The 22,978-nt window shown below is 44.5% G+C and overlaps 1 protein-coding gene across 2 annotated transcripts in view; it reads right to left on the bottom strand.

The window, feature by feature from the left end:
* Nucleotides 1–2,791: 2,791 nt before the first annotated feature.
* The window catches only part of Lrrc8b (leucine rich repeat containing 8 VRAC subunit B), a 65,528-nt gene continuing 45,341 nt past the window's right edge, over nt 2,792–22,978 (bottom strand). For both annotated transcript variants that reach the window (XM_021162346.2, XM_021162345.2), the window contains 3 exons: nt 16,489–16,587; nt 10,829–12,990; nt 2,792–6,995 (listed from right to left, as the gene is read on the bottom strand). In XM_021162346.2, coding sequence (XP_021018005.1) covers nt 6,723–6,995; nt 10,829–12,967 — 2,412 coding nt within the window. In that variant the 5' untranslated portion in view covers nt 12,968–12,990; nt 16,489–16,587 and the 3' untranslated portion in view covers nt 2,792–6,722. The remainder of the gene's footprint in view (nt 6,996–10,828; nt 12,991–16,488; nt 16,588–22,978) is intronic.

Here is a 22,978-nt window from a genome sequence, read left to right as displayed (position 1 = left end):
TTAGCACTTTTGGACAGTTGCCTAGGGTTGCTAATCTGCAAAAGGGCTGAATGTCATTAGAATAATTGGGGATATGGGCCCAGTTAACTCCAGCTTTCGACTGCAATTCTGTAGGTTAACAGATTAAAAAAAAAAAAAAAAGAAAAAGGAAATTGGCTCGGATCCCATTCCAAATACTGAGTAAATTCTATTCTTTCAGATTTTAAAACGTGGCAGGAAACTACCTTCCAGGAAGAGAGGCTGGTGAAAATATTAATCTTGCTAAGATAAAGCAAGGTGTCCTCTTTGGACCAGTGTCTACTTAATGTTCTTGTAGATGGGATTCAGGCGTGGGTAAGGATTTGTAAGCTTGGAACACAGGCTGGGTGAGGCTGATCAGCAGTGGGTGTCCAGGGGAAGAGGAGAGGTGTTATCGGAAGGACTGTGATCTGGGAAGGGAGGTGGCTGGGCCAAGAAGGCGAAGTGCTTGGAGGAGAGGTGTCCCCACGGGGAAGAGGTTGTCTCAACAGTTGGGAGTGGAGGACACAAAGCTGAGCTGGGAGATTTCTTTCTCCCTGGACCTCCAAATCCCCACTGGCTTCTTGGTTCCTACTGCAGAATCATATTTGAGAGGGCAGTGGACATCAAAGCCTGTGAGTTTTATTCAGAGTAAACCAGTTTTCCCCACCTCTTTACCAAATCTATGCTGGCTATTCAAACCATGTCTCTTTTCCTCTTCTTTTAACTGGGCATCCAATTCTTCACATGGGGGGGGGGGCTCACACCGAGTCTTGTCCCAGTGCTAGGAAGCACGGTGTGGCACATTCTTTGTGCATCTCACATGAGATGGAGTGATTGAGTCTGAGGCCAGGGCAAGGGAAACTAAATTGGCTTAAGGTCCACACCAGGCACAAGAGAGTAGACTCCCCAAAGCAGTCTTTCTTTGGTTCGGGTTATTTTATAACCTTGTAGGCTATTTTACATGTGTGGTGTTGGGGCCCTTATTCCGTGGGTGAGAAGCTTGGCTGAGATAATTGTACATATTGTCAAATCATAAGGAAACATTTCCCCTGTGCTCACAGATGCCCCTTTAATTGACAACTTCCGGATGAGAAATTACCAGGAGGGTTTGGAATGTGGGGCAATGGAGTGCTGGAGAGAAGTTTGTCAGTAAAGTGTAGTGAGGGAGTGGGGAGAACTGGGAGGTTTGGGGTTCAAGGAAAGTGGGGAGTCTGTTTTCTCTTTAGGTCAGGTAGCATGAATAACATGTTCCCCCCAGTGAAGAACCTGGAGCTACACTGACTATGCAGAGAGCTTCTAACATGCTCTCTCATCTCAGCAGCAGAGGGAGGTAGAGAGTAAAAAATGAAATGGTGTGTGTGGACCCCTCTGATGGGCACTGCCACAAGACTGCATAAGTGAAGCATTAACTGTGAGTCTCAGCACAGTGCAGGGTTGTGTGTCAGAAGACAGAAAAGCTTGTTAGTCAAGGGTTGAGGAGACAACACAGGGTCGAGGGAGACTAAATTCTTAAATAGTTCACACTGAAAATGGCTATTCTTCTGATCCTTTTTTGGCTTGCGGCTACTTGGGAGGACCAGGGACTAGGGGCCACCAAGTGGGAACAGATTCGAAGGAAGAAAGCAAAAACTGAACAAGTGCCGCAGCCCCAGAGCAGCCCACACTGCCCCCCTTCCTCAGTCAAGCCCCTCACCACATTCATGAGGTGAGGTTAGACCAAAAAGGCAAACCCTGCCCTGAAGAAAGCCCAGGAACTGCAGGCTTTCGTGGGCTGCTGGCCTTGATTCCCCTAAGCACTACCCAGAAGGCTGGGGAAGCCTGTGGCAACTGTGACTGCTGTTCTAAACTGTTTTCCATTCCTACAGACTTAGAGGAGCCTACAGGCAAGAGGCAGTCTACAATCCAGACCAGTTTCCTTTGTACTCCGTTTCAAGATTCACAAGATTCCCACAGAGCGAGTCCCGGGGTGCCCACTGGGGCTCTGGTATGTGTGAATGCTCTTGTGTAACAGAGTGAGCAAAGGGTTGTGCTTGTGTTTTTGTGTTTACATGTGTGAGTGAAGGCGCTCACACAACAGCTTGTGTGTGAAGGTTAGAGGACCTCTGGTGTTAGTGGCCCTTGAGCTTCTGGGCATTCTCCTGCCTCCACCTTTCATCTAGCTGTAGGAGTGTGGGATTACAGATGCAGATCACCACGTCCAACTTCACTTGGATGTTTGGAAACCTACACTTGGGTCCTCATGTGTTCACGGCAAGTGCTTTACCTGTTTAGAAAGTTCCAAACATCAAATTATCACATGCATATTTTGCATGGTAATTCTGTTTTCTCTCCCATCGATAAGCCTGTTGAGAGGTGTCTGTTTTGGAGTTCCTTGGATCTCATTTACCTGGTACACTGCTCAGGCGCTGCTATTAACAGCACATGGACAGGTGCCAAGAAGAGAGGGGGGCAGAGCTGGCTTTTGAGCATCTAAACCTGAGACTCTCGGAGGAAATGTGGGGGCCATGGGTTGAATAGCCATCAGAGATTTGGCACAGAATTCTCCTTCACCAAACCCTTGCATATGCCAATGCAGGTCACTCTCAATCCAGGACATACTGCTCTGTGGCCATGGCTGCATATTCACAAAACCCAGCGAGCGATTTAGAGTTATGTGCAGGCATGAAAATACACCATGTTATTAAATGACAGTACAGCTGTGTGAGAATCGAGAGATGGCAGTTGGTGTTGGAAGCTGAGCAGAAAGAACAAGGCAAAAACAAGGCCAATCAGAGTCTAGCGATTCATCTTATTTGCCATTTATTATAAAAATGTAATCTTTTTACATAAAAGATGCTTTAAAAACAGCAAAATTTACCCAAATCTACCAAATGTAGGGATTTGAACCCAGGGGCCAAAAACATGGAACATAATCATACATTTTCTAGTAATTAATTCCAGATACACATTTCCAAGTATATGGTAAAAGGTAAAAGGGCAAATGCCGGCCTCCACTGGGAGCTAACAAAACAAAGCATCTCCACCCAAGATCGGATCATCCTTTACTTAGCATGAAACAGGGTTACTATAAAGACAGACAGACAACAGAGATGAGTGCAGACACACCCATTCTAACCCTACACCTTTCTGTATTTAAAAACAATTGCACCATGTCTGTTAGAAATAACGAACATGCAGAAGGCATTCATAATTGCTTTTTTCAGCTATGGTATATTTTGTGATAAATTCAAAACTTAAATATAAAATTAAGTTCAATTAGAAGCTATCTCAGCTCAATACTCTGACTCATATAATCTGTTAATACTTCAGTGTTTATGAAATTGTTCATATTTAAAAATAAAAGGTTTAGAGAATGCAGTTTATGAAGTCCATTGCAAAAGGTACATGGCAGACCCTTGTCACTGGATATAGACACCATGGACAAGAGACAGAAAGGGTCCCCTGATTTAGCACAGCACACAGGTACACACCAGACACTATTACACAGAGAACATTCTGCAGCAGTTGTTTGTTTACACTGTCTAAATATATATATCTTTTTTTCTTTTCATTCAGTTCAAGGTGCAAAATAAGTCTTCCTTCCTCTCTCTAATTAGTCTCTCTTATTTTTCATTCTATAATGCAATATGCGGTTAATGAGAACAGAGACCAGAAGCTAGATTCTTATAAACAGGGATGATCAAGCTCAGGCATCACTGACAATTCTGCACTAAGAGACTGCTACTGTACAGTGTCCATCAGATTCAGTGAGGTGGGTGAGGACAAAACACAGTGTGCAGATGGACCAGTGCCACGTGACTGCAGAGATGGAAGGATTTACTGAAAAATGTAAGGAAACAGTGTCAACTCCACAGAGTAAGTGGCCATTTTCATGAACCCATCAATATCATGTGCTGTTTTAATTAAACATGGTATCAGAATTATGAAACATCAGCAGAACCATTTCATCATCAAAGAATAATGCCATGTGCATAAACCACTTTAGTACACTGCAGCACATGAATTAGAGCTTGCCATTATCACTGAGAGCCCAATTTCACGTACCCTGATTCAACCTGTTTATTATTAACAGAAATATGGTAATACACAGAAGGTTAAAAAAATTTCAGTATAATTATGCTGCAGAAATCCACCCTGATGTAGATGAGGGGAAAACTCTGCCCTTGTGGGAACACATGGCATCTTCTCAAACTGGAATTGATTTTATGGAAATCGAATACTTCGTGATTAAAAATAATGAATTAAAAAAGTTGCTATCCTCAGACTAACCTTTAACCTCCTGCAATTTTCAGAAGAACATATTGAAAACTGAAATTTGCAAAACTGAAGCTATACATCTTTCTCTGTATTTGTGTGTGTATGCAAATTAACCCATATTATTTTAGTATAGGCCAAAGTTTTGTTTTTGACCCTCTACATTTGGCTTTTGGAAAGAATATTCTTATCATGAGACTTTAATCTCATGATAATTTGTAAGACTATTTTCTTCGGTAAGGTGACTATCAACACTTAGGTTAGTAAAGCCAGTGCTAACACAGATAGATCTCTGTCAGGTGGTAAATGTGTTGTCCATTGTCTTAGTGTTAGATTGAAAAGCTACCTCAACATTGATGCATCAGTGTTAAATACAAGAGACACTATAAGACTGTTGTATCAAGAGCAATATGGTTTCCACCAGTAACAACAGCCTTGTGTGTTGAAAGCGGCTCACACCTCATGATTGATCCATCTAGGGAACTGCTTTGAGGAGGTAGACCAGTTAGCCAATGATGCATATATTGGAAAACAAAGGCACAGGGAATTTCTCCTTCATCAGGGGGAGGTTTAGACAGTCTGAACTGGTTAGGGTGGGATTTTTTTTTAGTTCATATGAAGCACAATTGATAGTATTGAAACCTCACTCACATTTATGTTCAAAACTTCAGACAATTCCAGTCAACTTTGGAATTGGTCCATGTGATGATTTTACTGGAAAATGTCAGCCATCAGCTCACATTATTAAAACAGTAAGAATCAGAAAAGCCTGGCTAAGCCAGGGCCTGTCCATGAGGCCCCAGTGAGAGCCAGTTATGCCTAGGTCCCTGAGAACTTGGACATTCTAACAAAGGCAAGCTTTGCTAATATGTCTCTTTTAGTCTATCCATAATGTGTTAGGCAGCTTAGGGCCTTCAGTATATTCTTTGTAACTAACTTTACTCAGGTTTCCTCCATGAAATTCTCTTCTCTAGACATCAGGTATATACGGCCACTGAGAGACATTTTCATCTTTCTAGAATAATTAGGAGAAAACAACATGCCACAGCTCTGTGTTTAGAAGATTCCTTAGAAGTGTTTTCCAGTTTTTTTGTAGATGCAGTTAATGGATTATTTGACAGCTATGTCTAAAAGGAGGTGGTTTCATAATGCCTAGACTTATGAGAGAAAAACATACTACAATGTCCACTTCCCCAGTGTAAGCCAATCTATTTTATTTATTCAACAATACGCATGATTAAAAAAAAGGGCCAAACACAAAGCTCTTTGTCAGGAGGAACATGACTTATTCCAGGGGTCACAAGGCAGCCTATGAGATAGATGTCAGTTTCATGGGCTCAGATTCTGAATAGACAGCTTCTATCATCGTCATATTGAGAGATCATGCACATTGGGGGGGGGGGACCCTACATCTAACAGAGTATTTTCCAATCAATTTTCCAATCTAGATCTTGCCCTCTCCCCTTGGTGGTAGTTTTTAAGTAATTGAGGGGTTGTACCCGTACTCTTGGACAACAGCAAGGAGAGGTAGGTGATTCAGCGGCCCTCCTGTCCTCTCATGAGGAAACCCTCAAAGATGTTAGGGAGCGAAACACAAGGCTTTTTGTCATCCAAATTGGTTGCAGTAATTAGTTGCAAGAGTACAAAAATTTTTGGAGCAGAATGCATACAAACATGAGAATCATAATCAGCCCAAATTAAGAATCATTAAATCCTTACAGAGATGCACATGTTCACTGCTTACAAAAAGGTGTTCTCGTAGATGTAGCATCTGAGATCATACAGTAGAAAATATTTTATATTTCATATAAAAAATTTTAACATATTTAAAAACGGCTCTGATGATAGACCAGAAGACATTTTGAGAATGCATTAATTTTTAGGGTGCTCAGAAGATCACACGTCCTAGAACCCCTGGCTCCTGTTCTAGGCAAACGCCAAACGTAGTAAGCACTTTCCCAGGACTATCAGAGAAACCCGGATGAAGATTCCAGCAAAATGAGAAAGGAGCAGAGAAGACAGCCAAGATGGAATTCTGCCCAGCGTGATGCACGCTGCTTAAAAACAAAAAGAAACAATATAAATCAAAGCCAGTGGTGAGCATATGACAAGGAGATTTATACCGACGAGTCTTCATGGAGTTAAATATCAGACTACAAGGTCCTATGAAAGCATGTATGCAAATAAGCAACGGGTTGGGGTGGAGGTGGGGACAGGGTTCTGAAGATAAGACGTGAAAGGTAAGGTTTCTGTAACGACACGCCCCTCAATCCACCTTCAGTGTATACTTTTTACATTTCAATAATTTAAATATCGGTTATTCACAAAACTCCGGTGTGGATATTTAACTGCTTGATTTGGACACTGGGTTATTTGGTAATATTTTTGGTTATGGCGTGTCAGAGTCACCGGCCATCTCTCATCGTGATAACTTAGGAAAGTTCATCTTCCTACCCCGGGGCCTCAGGTTAACATTTATCTAAGCAGGTCTGCAAGCGTTCTGCCACGGGAAGTGGGAGGGAATTGAGCAGACTGTCCTCGACAATCAGACAACTCCGTTTCAGAGACTGGCACCCTTCCAGCTCCACAGGCAGTGTCTCCAGGTAGTTACCAGTGAGTTCCAGGTGGGTGAGGTTTGACAGCTCCCCCACCAGAGGGGACAAATCTGTTAGGCTATTTCTTCCCAGGAGGAGACACTGAAGCTTCTTGCATTGGAACAGCCCATCTGGTAGCATCTCAATCTACAAGGAGAAAGGAAGTGGGTGAAACCAGTTTTGACCGGCTTTGGCAGCACATTCACATACTTGTATCCCGTTCCCTTTCTTCAGAACATGGCTGCAGCTCCACAGGGAAGGCATAACGTTGTTTGTAAATTTAATGGAGCAGTGGCCCTTGCCTCTGTGAACATCCACGCTCTCCTGAGTGAGGAGGACATACGATTTGGTTGCGAACACTCCTAATGTGATCCTTAGAGAGAAAGCACTTATAGATGAAAGAAAACAAGCCAGTAACCAGGAGAATCATAATTACTGAGTCCTGGATCAGAAATAAATTACTCCCCAGAGTCCTCATAAAGAACTTATAATCAATCAATGAGCAATGCCTAGAGCCCCCAAGGGCAGGCAAGGCTACGTCCTAAACTGCTTTTCTTAGAAAATGAAACAAAAAACAGTTTTTCAGTAGTCAATAGGAGCAGAGATGAAGAAGGAAAAGGTAATGTGTACGTGCACACGCTACCTCTACACTCCACAAACACGCTTCTGACCGACCGTCTGCCCTTCTTCCTGTTCCCTCACATCTATGATAGGATTCATGTAGCACTGTGAGGTCATGTCAAACACGGTAAATAACCCCCAAACTGGGTCAACGTGACAGCAGCTCACTCCCTGAATGCTCCCTGACACGATGAACCAGACATCTAGGTGTGCAGTGGAATGGATTCGCCGTGCAGAGACTGCCAAGGAAGCTGCTGCGCTCATCCCATCCCACAGCTCACTGCCCCACTGAGGCCTTGGGGTGGAGGAGCAGGCTATACAGCTCATCTACATTGGTTTGTGACAATGTGGGACTGTGAGCTCTTTGCTTCAGGAAGCAGTGTTGTTGTGTATGGATGAAGGGGCACTGAGCCATCCTCTGATGGCCTAATGCAAACCCACTGAGCTGGCTGTGAGGGACAGAGTTCTCCTCAAAAGGACGCTTTTCATGTAAATTCAAAATCTCAAGAACAGCATTGAAAATGCTCATTCCGTTCAAAACTCCCCTCTTCTCCATCTTCCCTCCCCCCCTCAGCCCTGCTTACTGTTGAAGACAAATCTGAAGTTCACGCTGCTGTGCCTAACATCCATACTGATCACCACTACACACGGAGATAAGACCCGAGCAAAGGGAGAGCTGCATGCTTACTGCATTTCTCAGGCACAGATGTAACTGTTACCTGTGTGGATTCAGTACTGAAGGAGGCAGGTGGAGTAGAAAGGCGCAAGCCAGCTGCTTTGAAAGCTACTCCTGCCAGGGTTCCTTGGAGGGCAGAGTCGGGTCCTGCTTAGACACGCGCAGCCGGGACTTGGGAGACATGCTAACAACAGGGAAGGCTTGGTTCCCTGGCACTCAGTCAATATGAACTGAATGGCTTCCGTAGGTGCCAGCTGCCCGGGTGTGGGGGGGTAAAGCGCTGAGCACCACACAGGGCTCTCAGCTGTTTTGTTTGAGGCAGCCTGCATGGAGACAGCCTCTGAACTGCGGACATTTTGGGTGGGACAGTTCTGACTGTGGGGCCGTAATGTTTAGCAGCTTTCCTTGCGTCTGGCTGCCAATGAGTAACACTTTTCTCCCTGGTTTAACAACCTCAAATTACCCTCGGCCAATGTCTGTTGAAGGAGCAGAATCCCCTCCAGTCTGGAGAAGTACTTCACACCAAGGATGAGTGTGTGTGTCCCCGGGGGCAAGGAGAGCACACCAGCATGCGCCGCCGCCGCAGCTGGGAATCTCACCGTCCTCTTCTTCCTCCAACTCCCTTTGGCCCCCAATCGTGTAAGGACTTATTTTCCCTAGGTGCTCATCCTGAGTGACTGACAGCACCACTCTGCCTGTGCCTCTAGATTCCAAATCTTCTCCCACAGCTCTGAATTTGTGGTGTGTGTGGCTGCTGTTGGGCCCTCAGGAGAGGAGAGGGATGGCATAAGGAAGTGCACAGTCTCTGGAGCTGGGACAATGCCAGAGGCCACCGGGCCCTCTGACTCTGCACCAGGGTCACTGAGGTGTCATCTAAGGAACTCAGTCAAGGTCAGTGCCCAGATGAGGTGCACGGTGCTAACTTACCTATTCTAACTCCAAGTTCCTAATTGAGGAACTCTGTTAGGAGGTAAAGCTTTCCTCCAACTAAGTAATTCTATCCTGAGCTAAACTATTTGTCCTGTAAGTAAGTGCTATCTTACTCATAGTACAATACCTACTTGTGCACCCATTATGAATGCCTACTTTATAATTTCCATGAATATTTCAACATTAGACGGTACTTTGATATTTGCATCTCCATCTGAAAAATGAGCCCTCCCACCTTTCATTAACATCGATCCCACTGAGTGGCTGAAAACCACTCTGGACAGGTTCTGCCCCAAGTCAGCACCTTCTTCAAATCAAATGCACACTCAGTTTCCTGGGGATGGTGTGGCCAGATGAGAAAGCTTACCCTGACTTAAGGGTAAGTCACCAACATTTGTGTTCAAATTTTTGAACACAAAAAACTTCCCACTGCCCTACAACTTCCCACTGCCAGGCTAAATTCTTTTTACAACAATATACTTTTTAAAAAGTTACTAATTTTTTCCCAATTCCTTGCACACACTGTTTGTTGATGAAAGTCTCTTCTGCTATCTTCATCTCTCACCTCTTCTCCCTCCTTCTAAACAACTATCTATCTATCTATCTACCTATCTGTCTATCTATCTACTGTGTGTATTTATGGGGGTGGGTGTATGCGAGCCATACTAGTGTTGTGGTCAGAGGACAACTTGTAAGACACTTCTTTTTCTTCTTCCCCCCCATGAAGACCCTGGGACTCACACTCTGGTTGCCAGGCATGGTGGGAAAGCACCCTTCCCTGCTGAGCCTTCCTGACACCTATCTTTTGTGACCCTTTGGTTAGAGTTTATTGTGTGCACAGACATGGGGTTTGGTGGGGGACCACAGGGGAACCACCTTCTTAAAGTATCCTCCTGGATGGTCACCCCATCCCTCTGCTCTTTACTCTGCGCCCTAAAGGGAGTGTTCCTGACCCACTTACAGGTGTCATGTTCACCCCAGGGTGCTTAGTGACAGGCCTGCTCGGGTTTCAGAGAAGAGACACACAAGGCTATAACATTCTACTTTGGCCTATTAGAAAGCTAAGACTTTCCTATGCTGTAATGCATCCATCCATCCTCCTTTGTGCATGATAACACTTTCAGATGTCGCCAAGAAGTCATGGTCTTAATTTACCTAATCATGCCCCACAAAGCATTACAGCTGTTTAGTACCTATAACTTTTTAATTTGTAAAAAAAAAAAAAATGAAGTATATGTGTGTGTGTGTGTGTGTGTGCATATCAGCAGAGTGTTGTCATGCAATGCATATTTTAACAGGTTTTTCAGGTAACTCTCATGTATACCACTAGTCAGAATGACTCCTACTGGTGAAATAAAAAAATTTACCCAAAGTTTTCTAATTTATCAAATTTTCTAAAATTTGGTAGTTTTCCACTTACCTAAAGCGTTCTAAATACTCAAGATCTTCTCAAACAAAAGTCAAGCTCTACTACCACTAATAAATGAGTTTAAATACTTTAGCAGTGATATGTGTACAGGAAATGGGGGAAGAGGATAAACCGAACACCTGTCGAGCCTCTGTTTGTTCACAGATACCTGTGAGATGAGAATCTGATGCTCAGGACTTTAGTAATTTATCACGATCACAGGGGAAGAGGCTCAGCTGGGATAAGGCTAACACGGACGCCCGTCCACCAATTTCCCTGTGTTACACACCTCAAGCTCAGCACAGCCTCACAGTGGCTGACAAAAGGAAGAACAGATGTACTCACGTTATTGTTGGTCACAGCAAAGTACTGCAGATTGGTCAGGTACTGGATTTCCTCGGGAATGAAGGTCAGATGGTTATAGCTTAGATCCAAGTAGTGTAGTTTGGTGCATAGAAAAAGCTGCAGAGGGAGACTCTCGATGTTGTTGTGACCCAGGAAGAGCTGCTCCAGGTTAGACAGCGCTCCGATCTGCGCGGGGATGTAAGCAATATTATTGTGCCAGAGCTTCAGGCAGGAGAGGCTCGGAAGGTGCTGGAAACTGATGATCTCCTCTACGGTCTTGAGGTTGTTTTCCTTCAGGTCCAGCTCGTGCAGGTTGTTCAGGCTGAAAATGGAGTGGGGGATGCGCTCCAGGTCGCAGCTGAGGAGCTCCAGGCTTTTCAGATTGACCATCTTCTTCAGGTTGTTCAGCACAACCAGTTTGCTTCCCTCATTATCAAGGGACAGCTTCTGCAGGGAGGGCAGCAGGTCTGTCACCACCTGAGGGATCCGGGACAGGCTGCTCTTCAAGTAGAGGGTCCTTAGGTTCTTCAAGTCCTGGAAGCCCTCCAGGTGCAAGCTGCTCAGCTGCTCCGGGAGAACGCAGCCCGACAGGTACAGCTCCTTGAGGTTCTTCAGGTGGAACACCCAGCGTGGAATCTTCCCCATCTCGGTAAATTTCAGGCGGAGGATTCTTAAATTCTCCTCTAGAAAGGCCAGGGCGGGGTGGTCGACCACCAGGGACGAATGGTACACGTGGAGCTCCCTGAGGTTGACGAGCTGAGCGACAGCAGCCGGCAGCTTGACTTCGGGGATGAGCTCCAGGCTCAGCACTTCCATCTCTGTCAGCTCAAAGACGTTATCCGGGAGACCGTTGAGCATGAAGAGATGCAGCTCGACCTTGTCCTGCGAGTTTTTCACGAGCTTGCTCTTCAGTCTCTCCACGGTCCACTCGTTGTTGAGGTTGATCTGTTTCAGTTTGTTCTCGCTGACCTCCGACAGGAAGATGGAGAAGCGCTTAGAGTACAGGGGGTCGTACTGGTCGGCCAGGTGGAGGATGAAGGCAAAGTCGTTCTTGACATCGGGGATGTCGCTGTAGTTGCTTTTCTCCCTGAGAGCCTCAAAGGAGTACTGCTTCAGTGAACTCCTCAGCATCCACCACAGGCTGTAGGAGGACGTGAGGCCGTAAAGCATCACCAGAATGACGTAAAAGGAAGCCAGGACCTTGAAGATTTCTGCCAAAGAGTAGACACACTGGTAGCGCTTATAGCCTGTAAATGCCTGCACGTCGATCGAACAGTCGATTTCAAGAGTTATGTAGCTGAGAAAGTAGGGGACGTAGGTTATAATAAGGACAAACAGGATAACTTTAACGATTATCTGCTTCAGGTACACCCGGTAGATGATATCCCTCTGCTCCACATGCAGGCGGAACCTCTTCACTTTTTCAAAGATGGCCTTGGCTTGTTCGCCCTCCTTCTTGTCCAGGACGCTAGAAGTTGGGCTTTCTATGCCAGGCGACTCCAAGCCTGGCTGTGGGTAGGGCAATGACTGCTTGCTGGCGTCAATGTCGGCGGAGCCCCCTGAGGTTGAGAGCAAGGTTTTGGACTTGGAGAGCTTCAGGGGCCTCACTGACTGTTCCGCCACTGTCTCTGACAGGGCGCGTGTGGTCCACGGAGAGTCGAAGCACTTGTGGAGGATGGACACAAAGTGTTCCAGCCTCGAGCTGGTGCTGGGGTAGTGAAGCCAGAAGTTGCTGCAGGCTGCGAAGATGAGGGTGTGCAGAAGCACCAGATAGGGGAAAAACTTGGCGAACCAATGGAGCTGTTTCTCGTAGCAGACAGCATCGATGTAGGAGTACTGCTGCCGGTGGAGGTCGTTCTGGATCCGTAGTGGCAGTGGGAGCAGCAGGCCCGAGTTAGAAGATGCGTTCTCGCTGGCTTTCAGGAGGTCCCAAGGCACTGCGCACTGATTGTCAAATTCCACCTTGCAGGGAAGACAGCACAGAACCCTGCTCTGGGTGAGCTGCAGGGCTCCGGCCAGCACAGCCACCAACAGCATGATGAGGGTGATGTAATACCAGAAGACATCCCACCATGGCTTCAGTATGTGGTAGGATGACTGGGCGTCCGCTAAGCATTTTAACTCTGTTAGTGTAATCATGACTCCCTTGTAGAGAGGAGAGGCTGGAGGAGGAAAGAGAAGAGACGTGGCTGAAGCCATTTGACATGCTGTTGTGATTGTGTTTGTATATGGAGGTAGAGCCTCGTGTAGCTCAGCCTGGCTTCACTGTGAAGTTGATGCTTTCCCCTAAGCTCCCCATCTTCCTGTCTCCACCTTCCAGTTGCTGGGACTACACTGTATGCACAACCACAAAGGGCCAGAGTGCATGCATTTAATGAGAATGCTTGTACACACTTTATCTACTCAGCAAGATCTCAGCAGATGGGAAAAATCCACGTTCTGATCAGGGGGGCATGTAAGGTTTTATCTCTAACCTAAATCACACTGAACTATAAAGTCCCTTAGTTTGGGGACCAACTGGGGGCACATCTATCTGTAAAGGGCTTTGGGGGAATATCTGAGGCAGCTCTTCAGTTAACCTTCTGTTGTATCTTCACTCTAAGATATTATGCTTATATTACGTGTCTACCCTCTAAAACCCTGAAGAAGCCCCTTTCTAGATAGAGCCTGTGTCTGGAGTATTCTTTACCATTGAAGGGTTGTTTCGATCCCTGCAAAAGGGCCTTTCTGTGCAAACCCTGCTTCACAACAGTATCCCTCAGGCTTGGAGGGTTCTACCCACTCCTCATAAGGCAAATGGCCGCTGAATGAATTTCCCCTTTCTTTCTCTGCCTTCACTATGTAACTTGGCTGTGCAAACCTCAGGGCAGTTAAAAGAGAAACAACAGCAACGGTTTAAAAAGGAGTGGTGAAGTCGGGTGTGGTGGCGCATGCCTTTAATCCCAGCACTCGGGAGGCAGAGGCAGGCGGATTTCTGAGTTCGAGGCCAGCTTGGTCTACAGAGTGAGTTCCAGGACAGCCAGGGCTACACAGAGAAACCCTGTCTCGAAAAACCAAANAAAAAAAAAAAAAAAAGGAAGAAGGAGTGGTGAAGAGAAGCCCTGAAGAGAACAAAGGGGCTTCCTGTGTAATGGGACAGCACAGAGGTGAAGAGACACAGAATGACGGTGTTGTCCTTTGCTGATTATTCTTAGCTTCGATAACAAGATGTATTTTATCTTTTCACATTGAGAAGAATTCAGACCTTTTAAAATAAATGATCTCATCAATAATGTTTTCTGTGAACCCTTCTGGTGTGTTCATGACACTCTGGGGTCTAAGGTGAACTTCCTGTTTATCCCACGTAACCTTTTGGGGCTAGGATGACGAGCAAGGTTACGGGATAGCGGTGAGGCTGAGGCAGAGTCAGAATAAGGGTCAGATCCCTAAAGTAATCATGTCCTGAAAAACATCAATTCAGCATCGCTTACGCCCTTTGTGTTTAGAAACCCTAATTCCTAAGCTCCACATCACCTCTAAGATGGCAGAGTGTTACTTACAAGGGACTGTTTGGAGCTTGCATGGCATTTGGTCAGACAACAGAAAGAAAATCACAGTAACTGACTGGCAGGGCATCTATCCTGTGTCCAAGGGCTTTTTCTTGCCTTCCTGAGTGGTAAATCATCACCTTCCCAGAGCCTCAATGACTCTCTAGGTGCCATTTCTCTGGGACCATCGCAGAGAAGCCTCTTTGGTTCTCCTGGAGAGACTAGTACCCAGCCTTGAGTCCTAGGAGTGCTGCAAGCTAAATCCCAGGAGCCTGTTATGGAGGCTGCTACAGGTCAACTCTCTCCCGTGTTGACATCCTTGACATGTCCTGCCCATCTGACCACATATTCTTGCCAGCTTTTCCACTTTTTTATTTTGGTTTTTCGAGACAGGGTTTCTCTGTATAGCCCTGGCTGTCCTGGAACTCACTTTATAGACCAGGCTGGCCTCAAACTCAGAAATCCACCTGCCTCTGCCTCCCAAATGCTGGCGGTGGTGGTGTGCGCCACCACAGCCTGGCTCCTTTTCCACTTCTTAAGCCACCCCTCAATCCCTTGCTTTTCCTCCCAGAATGGACCTCTCTGAGAATAGTATCTTATGTATCCAACTTCCTCCGCTTGTCTATAAAATTCGACAGGGCTTCCGTGCTTTCCTCTAGCTTAGTAGATCTGACCCCTGACTCTTCTCATCCTGTCTTCCTCTCACTGAAGCTAATCTTGCTCTCTACCCTGGTCCCGAGAGAATTACACCATGCTAACAGAACGTTCTATTAGTTATTTGACCACAAAGTACCATGAACTCAATAGAAAGGAATCACAGAAAATGTTCCTGAGTGAAATAACATAAAAATGTCTTAATGGATTTTAGCCTAGTGTGCATACTTTGAGTGACAACTGTTATTCTCTAATAATGACCCAACCTTTGGCCATGTTAACTGTGATTCCCAGATAATTTGGGGCCAGCAGTTTTGTTTCTATTAAGTTAGATCCTACTTGAAACCTAACATCCAGTTCAAGATGAAACAGGACCAAAAAAAAAAAAAAAAAAAAAAAAAAAGACCAGGAGTGGGGTTACCTCAAACCATCCCCTGTGTAGGACCATGAGGAAGGGGAGACAGTCAGCAAGGACAGAAGGGAACATTTCTGTGACATTGGACACCTGTGGATCAGGCACTACTGTGGCGACCGACAGAATAGCTGGGCTGTGTGGTCATGGTAGTAAATAAGACACATGGTACAGAGGCTAGGCCTGGGATAATGGTAATGAGGCTGTTAGCATTCCCTCCAGAAAGCATGAGGAGTGTCACCGGACCCTCAGCTGAGAGTCTATCTCCCACTCCCAATCTTGCCCCTCCCTGGAGCTACTCAGTTTTGGGATATGCTAGTACAAGGCATAGGGGGAAAGGGGTGTTGGAATGGGGAGAATGGCAAACTAGGGTGCTGGAGGACAGAGGATTTTTACAGCATTGCAAGCTTGCAGTCTGCTAGTGTTGTAGCTTCTGTGATTTGTTGCCTGTCTTCCTGTCAGTAAACCCAATAAACCCATTGGTTTACCAAGCAGGGTTGACCTGTGGGTACCTCATCTGGGTGAATGGGTATTTATGTCTCCTTATAAAAAGTAGCAATGTGCACCTCATGGATGAAGGGATGTGTGGGTTTGTTTCAGCGGCAGAGCCAGATTGGTAGAAGGTTTATAAAGAAAGACATGTTTGAGGGTGAAGGATCTCATGTAGCCCAAGCTGGCCTAAATTTCATAATGTAGTCAAGGCTGACCTTGAATTCCTGGTAGGATTATAAACGTGCTACCGTGCAAGGCTAGAGTCATCTAATTTCAGGTCTCTGTGCCAGCTGGGTCTCGATGGATAAAATGACTGTCCACCTGGAACACTACAGTGGGATTTCTTATAATGGAAAGTAAGCGTGGATCATATCTCTAAGGACATTGACAGCCTGAGTTTATAATCTTAGTCATTCCCTACAGTTCTTGAGAGTTATAGTCATTTAATATTTCAAACTGATACGTGGAGAAATAACAGCTCAAGCAATGATAAAAAGATTTGTCAGGAGCAGATTGCTCAGCAAAGACTTCAAGCTGACATTGACCTACTTGGCCCTGTACACATTTATACTTACTATTATGAAGGAAAATGAACCAAATCAGGTATGCTTCAATCGGGAGGTCTACACCTTTTGAAGTTTCTCAGACACACCATCTCTGACTTTGTCTTCATTCTACGAGAAAGCAAAAATATCTTGGAGATGCTGTTTTCAGAGGCACTCTCCATTGAAATGCCACACTGGCATATATTTTGTGTGGGTTGCCACCTAGGGTGCATCCTGATAAAGCTCTATAGATGATCCCCCTCCCACATGCATCGAACTACACCCCACCCCTGGACTTCCTTCCTTTCAATTTTCCAGAAGTTTCTTGCTGAAATTTCAGTGTGATATATTTAAAAACTGTAACACTTAGCCCTTCCAAACTATTTTACATAAGTTAACCTCTTGTCTAGTCTCATAGGCAACATCTTGCCTGTATCTGTCAGCCTGATTATTGTATCGTGAAATTTCTATACCAGTTTAAAGCCATGTATCTGCTCAAATCAGAATTCACAGTGTTATGAAAATTTAGCCGACTAAACTCATCAGAAAAGCCACAGGGTAAAAACATTATTTTCACATGGGGCTCAGAAATAAAGCTGCATTTCCCTGAAGTGATGTCATTGGATACAGTCAGCCTTTGTGTTAATATTATTTTACCTTGCAGTTGGTAAAACCCCATCCTCAGCATCTACCTTAATCATATATGGTGGTTAAATTGCACACACATTGATGACCTTGAACTATAAAAACATTTTGAAATGCTAGCATTATTTTTCCAGTGCTAGGAATTGAGTCCAGGGCCTTTGGATAAACTAAGCACATGTTCTGCAATTGGGCTTGATCCACAGGTTACAATAGTTTTAATGGAGCATAGAAATTATGTTTTGGTGTCCACGGAACCTTCTTGAGAAGGGTTGGTAAAGGTTTATATATGCTGAGAAGATAAACTGCAGGGAGTATAAGGTACCAGGGGAATGGGTGTGACTCAATGGTAGAGCAATGGTAGCATGTGTAAGGCCCTTGTTCAATCCCCAGCCAAGGAAATAAAAATGGATATCTGAAGCTGGGTACAGAGGCAGAAGCAGGTGGATCTCTGTGAGTTCAAGGCCAGCCTGGTCTACACAACAAGTTCCATGGTAGCCAGGGCTATATATAGAGAGAGAGCCTTTCTCAACAAAACCAAAAAAATAAGCAAAAAAGCTATTTGATGCATGAAACATTATTTTCATAGTCTTCTCCCGCATTGCAGATATGAACTCATTGGGAAATTCTACTGCACCAGGTAAGCATCATGGCCAGCATGCTGCTGACATCGCGGTATTTCTTAGACAGCAGATTCTCGTAAATATTATATTTTCTCCATCACAGAAAGAGATATAAAACTAGAACTGATGGCAACCGTGTAAAATAATCTTAAGGAGGAACTGGGACGAATGAACTGCTCAGAGGACCCCAAGCACATAAGGTTTGCCCTGTTTATCCCATCAGGATATTAACTGTAAACTTTCTCCATCTTGCTTTTAAAACATGACCAGGCACGGCTATGCTGCTTTTCACATATGTCAGGATATATGAAGGTAGGATACATGAATGTGGCCCAACACATGTGTAGGTGATATCAAACCTCAATGTCAAGTTTGGATACTGGCTAAGTAAGACTTTTTTCAAATCAGCTAACCCATCAGATCATCAAATTCCTTTGATAAAGTTCTTATTAATAAGATCAAATAAAAATAATTTACAGTTAATATCCTAATTTATTATCTACAAAGTGCATTTTATATCAAACCTTTTCATACTTAAACAAGGCAGAAAGACACATACTAGGTCTTCTTCATATGTTATAAACATGAAAGACTGGCCCAAAGAACTCACCTTACCCAGTGTAATAAAACTGTCAGGGACAAACAATTACAACTGGAACTCAGACTGTAAGCCTTGTCTGCACCAGACCGTATGACCTCAGTAAATCCAATTAACTATGCCACATCTCAGTTTTCTAAGAGCTAGAGAAAAAGCTATTTAGCTCTTTGCCTGGCATCTGCATCAGAACTGAGTTCTATTATAGCCCCAGAAACAAGGGTTCAAGTGTTTTCTGTGACTTTTCCAGTTACAAAGTCACAGACTTCCTAATACGAGTCCCCAGCTAAAGATTTCCACTAAATGTTTCCGAGTGAACTAAGGCTTCCTCTTTAATTCCTTCATCAGGGTTCACAGGTGCAGGGAAGGCCTGAAACCTTTCTGTGTCTAATGACGTGTGTAGAGTGGGAGCCATTATGCCAGTGAATACGGTTTGTGCTCCAGACTTTCTCCAGACCACATATTAGCAAACAATGAGGGGGACTCGGTCCAAATGAGATCTCGGTTTCTAACACACAAATGCACTAAATCACTTCAAAGAAATAATGTGGAGAGTAATGGATTTTATGGTCCCAATCCCGTTCCTTCGACTTTTAAATCTCATTAAAAAGTCATCAAGGCTCTTCAAAGCATATGAATTCATCTGACAACCTCATCCCAGTGTCTCCAAGATGGGAATAACAACACTCAAGTTAGGCATCTTGATTTCCCAGTAGTCCTTCTTTTACTTTGAAACCATTTCCAAAATAACTAGTGAAAATAAACAAGCATTCAGAGTCTTTAGATGCTGAGAACTTGATGCTACTTCAAAGGCCCTGGATCCTCGAGAAAGAAAGCAAGGTCTGGGTTCCTAGTCTTGGGCAAACCATTGAAAGTGAGAGTTTCTCCCACAACAGTCTCCTATGCATGGTCAGGCATGCCAGGTCACCCCAGGCCCCCAACAGTGGGGCCACCAGCCAGGGACTGAAACCTCTGGAAATACGACCCCACTTTTGTTACTGATTATCCTAAGAACTTTGTTATAGCAACAGAAAGATAATGAACAGAATCAGCTGAGTTAAAATTTATTAGGACCTAGTAAGCTCGAACAGTGGTTAAGAAATGAGTCAGATGCATTCACATTTTGATCCCGTGACACTGTAGGATCTTACAGTTTTCAGCACATTAAGATATCTTAATATGCAGGTGCTAAACGCAGGGAAAACACTCAGATGCCTGTGTGTGGTGTCATGTTCACAGTCATAGGACCTGGGAGATGGCCCAAGCAGGACGCAGAGGGAGGGCTCCACAGCATATGGGTAAAAATGTTTTGTCTAACTGTTCTCTATTTTGAATCTCCATGCCCCAAATCCCAGGAAGATCAAGTGATTGAGATTTTATGGGCCCTTTCCTTCACAGATTTGGCCAGCCCAAAATTTCCTCATACAATAGTAAGATAGCTGGTTCTAACACTAGAACCTATACAGCTTTCTGTTCAAACAAACCACTTACTGAGTCCCAAGGCTAGCCCAGAAGGGGCGAGGAAACTTGGCTGTACCTCTCTGTAGCAATACATGCATAGTTATGCTCCAACAATCTTCTGGCCATAAATGATTAACATGTCTTTTTTATATGCAAAGCATACTAACTGTGGTGGTTTGAATAGGCATGGCCTCTCTAGATTCATGTGTGTGGAAGCTTAGCCACAGGGAGTGACACCACTATTAGAAGGTGTGACCATGCTGACAGTGTCTCTCTGGAGGTGGGCTTTGAGTTCTTTAACGCTCAAGCGCTTAAGCTATGCTCAGTGTGATGCAATCTCCTTTTGCTGTCTGCTGATTCAGATGTAGAACTCTCAGCTCCTTCTCCAGCACCATGTCTGCCTGCATGCTGCCCTGTTTATCACTGTGATGACAATGGACTGAGCCTCTGAAATTGTAAGCCAGCCCTAATTAAATGTTGTCCTTGTAAGAGTTGCTGTGGTCATGATGTCTCTAATGAAACCTAACTGAGACGCCAACCCTCCTGCAGAAGTTTCACCCACCATAGCTTCAAGTTCTGCCTTGAGACCAGGATTGTGCCATCTGAATCAAGTCAGGATGCTATGGGACATCACATCTGGCTGAGAAGAGAGAGGGGCACTTCTGAGGTTACTGTGATTAAGGGTCTTACATACGAGCCCTTTTTACTGTGAAATTGAGTGCTACTGACAACATTGTCCTTCGTCCAATGTTTAGACCTGAAATCTTTTTTTTTTTTTGGGGGGGGGGTTGCGACAGGGTTTCTCTGTGTAGCCCTGGCTGTCCTGGAACTCACTTTGTAGACCAGGCTAGCTTCGAACTCAGAAACTCGCCTGTCTCTGCCTCCCAAGTGCTGGGATTAAAGGCGTGTGCCACCACGCCCGGCTGAAATCATTTCTTTCTTTCTTTCTTTTTTTTTTTTTTTAAGCCTTTGTGTGTGAGGTACAGAAACAAGGAATTAAAAAAAAATCTTATAAGAATTTTTTTTTTAGGGTTCCAGACAATTTTAGACAGGAAATATTTCTTCTAAAGCCTGTTTAAAACCTGAATATTCCTTAATCCATCTATCTCCCAACAGTTGGATCGTTGTGGCTATAAAAGGAGCCTTCAATGCTCTGCTGAAAACTTGCCTGCAGGTTCCCACCTGCAGCTCATCTGCTGGTTCTTAGGTTCCAAGTCGGTGAGGGTTTGTTGAACTTCCTGTCCATACAAAAGCGGGTAGCATTCTGTATCCTCCCCAGTAACAGCTTCCTCACTGGTCCTCAACTACCAGGAAGACTGTATCTTCATTGAGGATAAAGGTCTTCTCTGCTGGCTGTGTGCTGTGCCCCTTCCATGGATTTCATTATGGAAGTACCTCACGTTAAGACACCAATTTCTGCCACTGTTAATTTGGTCTACCCAAAACAAACAAACAAACCAATCAAACAAAACCCCCCATCAAATCTCAGTATTTAAAATAAACATTTCATTGTTTCTCACGATTCTGTTGAACAATGAGCAATTCTGCTCCGCATGGCATCTGCTGGGATGCTGGGATAAAGCGCTGGGGTCTCTGGACTGCACTCGGGCCACTGATGACCCAGAGGCCAACCAAGGCATTTGACTGCGGCCTTCCCAATGCCCAAGAGGTCTTTAAGATGACCATTAATGGGGCTGATTTCTGAGAGGAAGTGCCACACGTCAGGTTCTGATGTTCTCTGTCACTTAGGGCTCCACCTGGGAAATGATGTTCAGCCCCAAACAGTAACAGGGCCTTAATCCACTGTGATATGCCATGACTGTCCAGGGAGGGAACAGGGCCTCAGACAAGAACTCTTTGAAAGGAACCATTTCACTCTGGCAAGTGCAGAACAGAACTGTTGTCTAGGTGTGGAGGGGTGGTCGGATCCTCTAAGGCAGGGAAGAAAACATTCTGTGAGCACACGAGTCAGAGCTTCAGGGAAAGAAGCTGTTACCAGTCAAAAAGCAGAAAAAGCAAATGGAGGCAGGAAACGGTCATTTGGCAAATCCCTAATTTGTTTTGTTAAGCAATCGTAAGTAATGTTTTAGATAAAAATCACTTTACTCATTGGAAGCCCCAGGAGAAAGGTACTGAACAAATAAATTAAATTGAAATCCCAATGAAGGTGGGGCATTTCTGTTTGTTTTTGCGACAGGATCTCATGATGTAGCGTTGGCTGGCCTGGATCTCACTGTGCAGACTATGTTGGCTTCCCTCTGCCTAACTTTGTGCTGAGATTACAGTGCTCTACCATGGCCAGTTCTAAACTGCTCTGAAGGTTAAAGAAGGTTGCTTTAATCTGTTTCTACAGGCGCAGAACACATCATATATTAAATTTAGTTGATAATGCTCTGTTTTGGAAATATTGATCATAAATGCATTTAGTAGGCTACTATATCATCCACTTTGAATCTTAAATATTACATTGGTTTTTGACCTTGGAGTTTTTTTTAGATGGGAGTTTGTTATGTAGCCCAGGCTAACCTAGGCCTCAGGATCCTTCTGCCTCAATTTCCTGAATGTTTGGGTGGTAATTGTGTACAACCACATGGACTCTAAAACACATTTTAAATGATGGGAGATGGAGTTGTGTTATTGGAAGTTACTGGTGGATGGGTAATTCTTACAGAGATGGCGTAAGTAAGAAGCCAAGCTCAAATCCCTTGTCACTTCTCAGTATTAAAAAATTTTTTTTCCTGATCAACTCCCCCCAAACCCCTAATATTCTTAACATTCTATATACTAATAATAATCAATAATAAATGGCGCCACACCCAGACCTTCCATAGTCTCTTGTGACTCACATATTCCCCCTTAGGTTCCCACGCAGAGGACAGCGAGCATCTGTAGAGACCGTGGCCTACTCTTCACAGAGCAGTTACAGGGACTATAGAAACCAGAGCCCACTCTTTAAGGAATAAATAAGAAAACCATCCAGAGCCGATGCGTTATCTCTCCACAGACAGAAGTCCCTGGGTTATAGTCCAGGGACAGGCTTGAAAACACTATTAATAGTCTTCCTTAGACACACGAAGCTGCAAATATACTCAAGGAAACATTTATAATTCTCCCTAAAGTATAAAAATGAGAGATTTTAGATCTAGGATAGATCAATTAGTGATCTGAGGGAGACCAATCAGTGATCTGGGATAGACCA

This window comes from Mus caroli, chromosome 5 (assembly GCF_900094665.2).
Source record: "Mus caroli chromosome 5, CAROLI_EIJ_v1.1, whole genome shotgun sequence".
NCBI classification, from domain to species: domain Eukaryota; kingdom Metazoa; phylum Chordata; class Mammalia; order Rodentia; family Muridae; genus Mus; species Mus caroli.
This window is presented reverse-complemented; position numbering and strand designations above follow the sequence as displayed.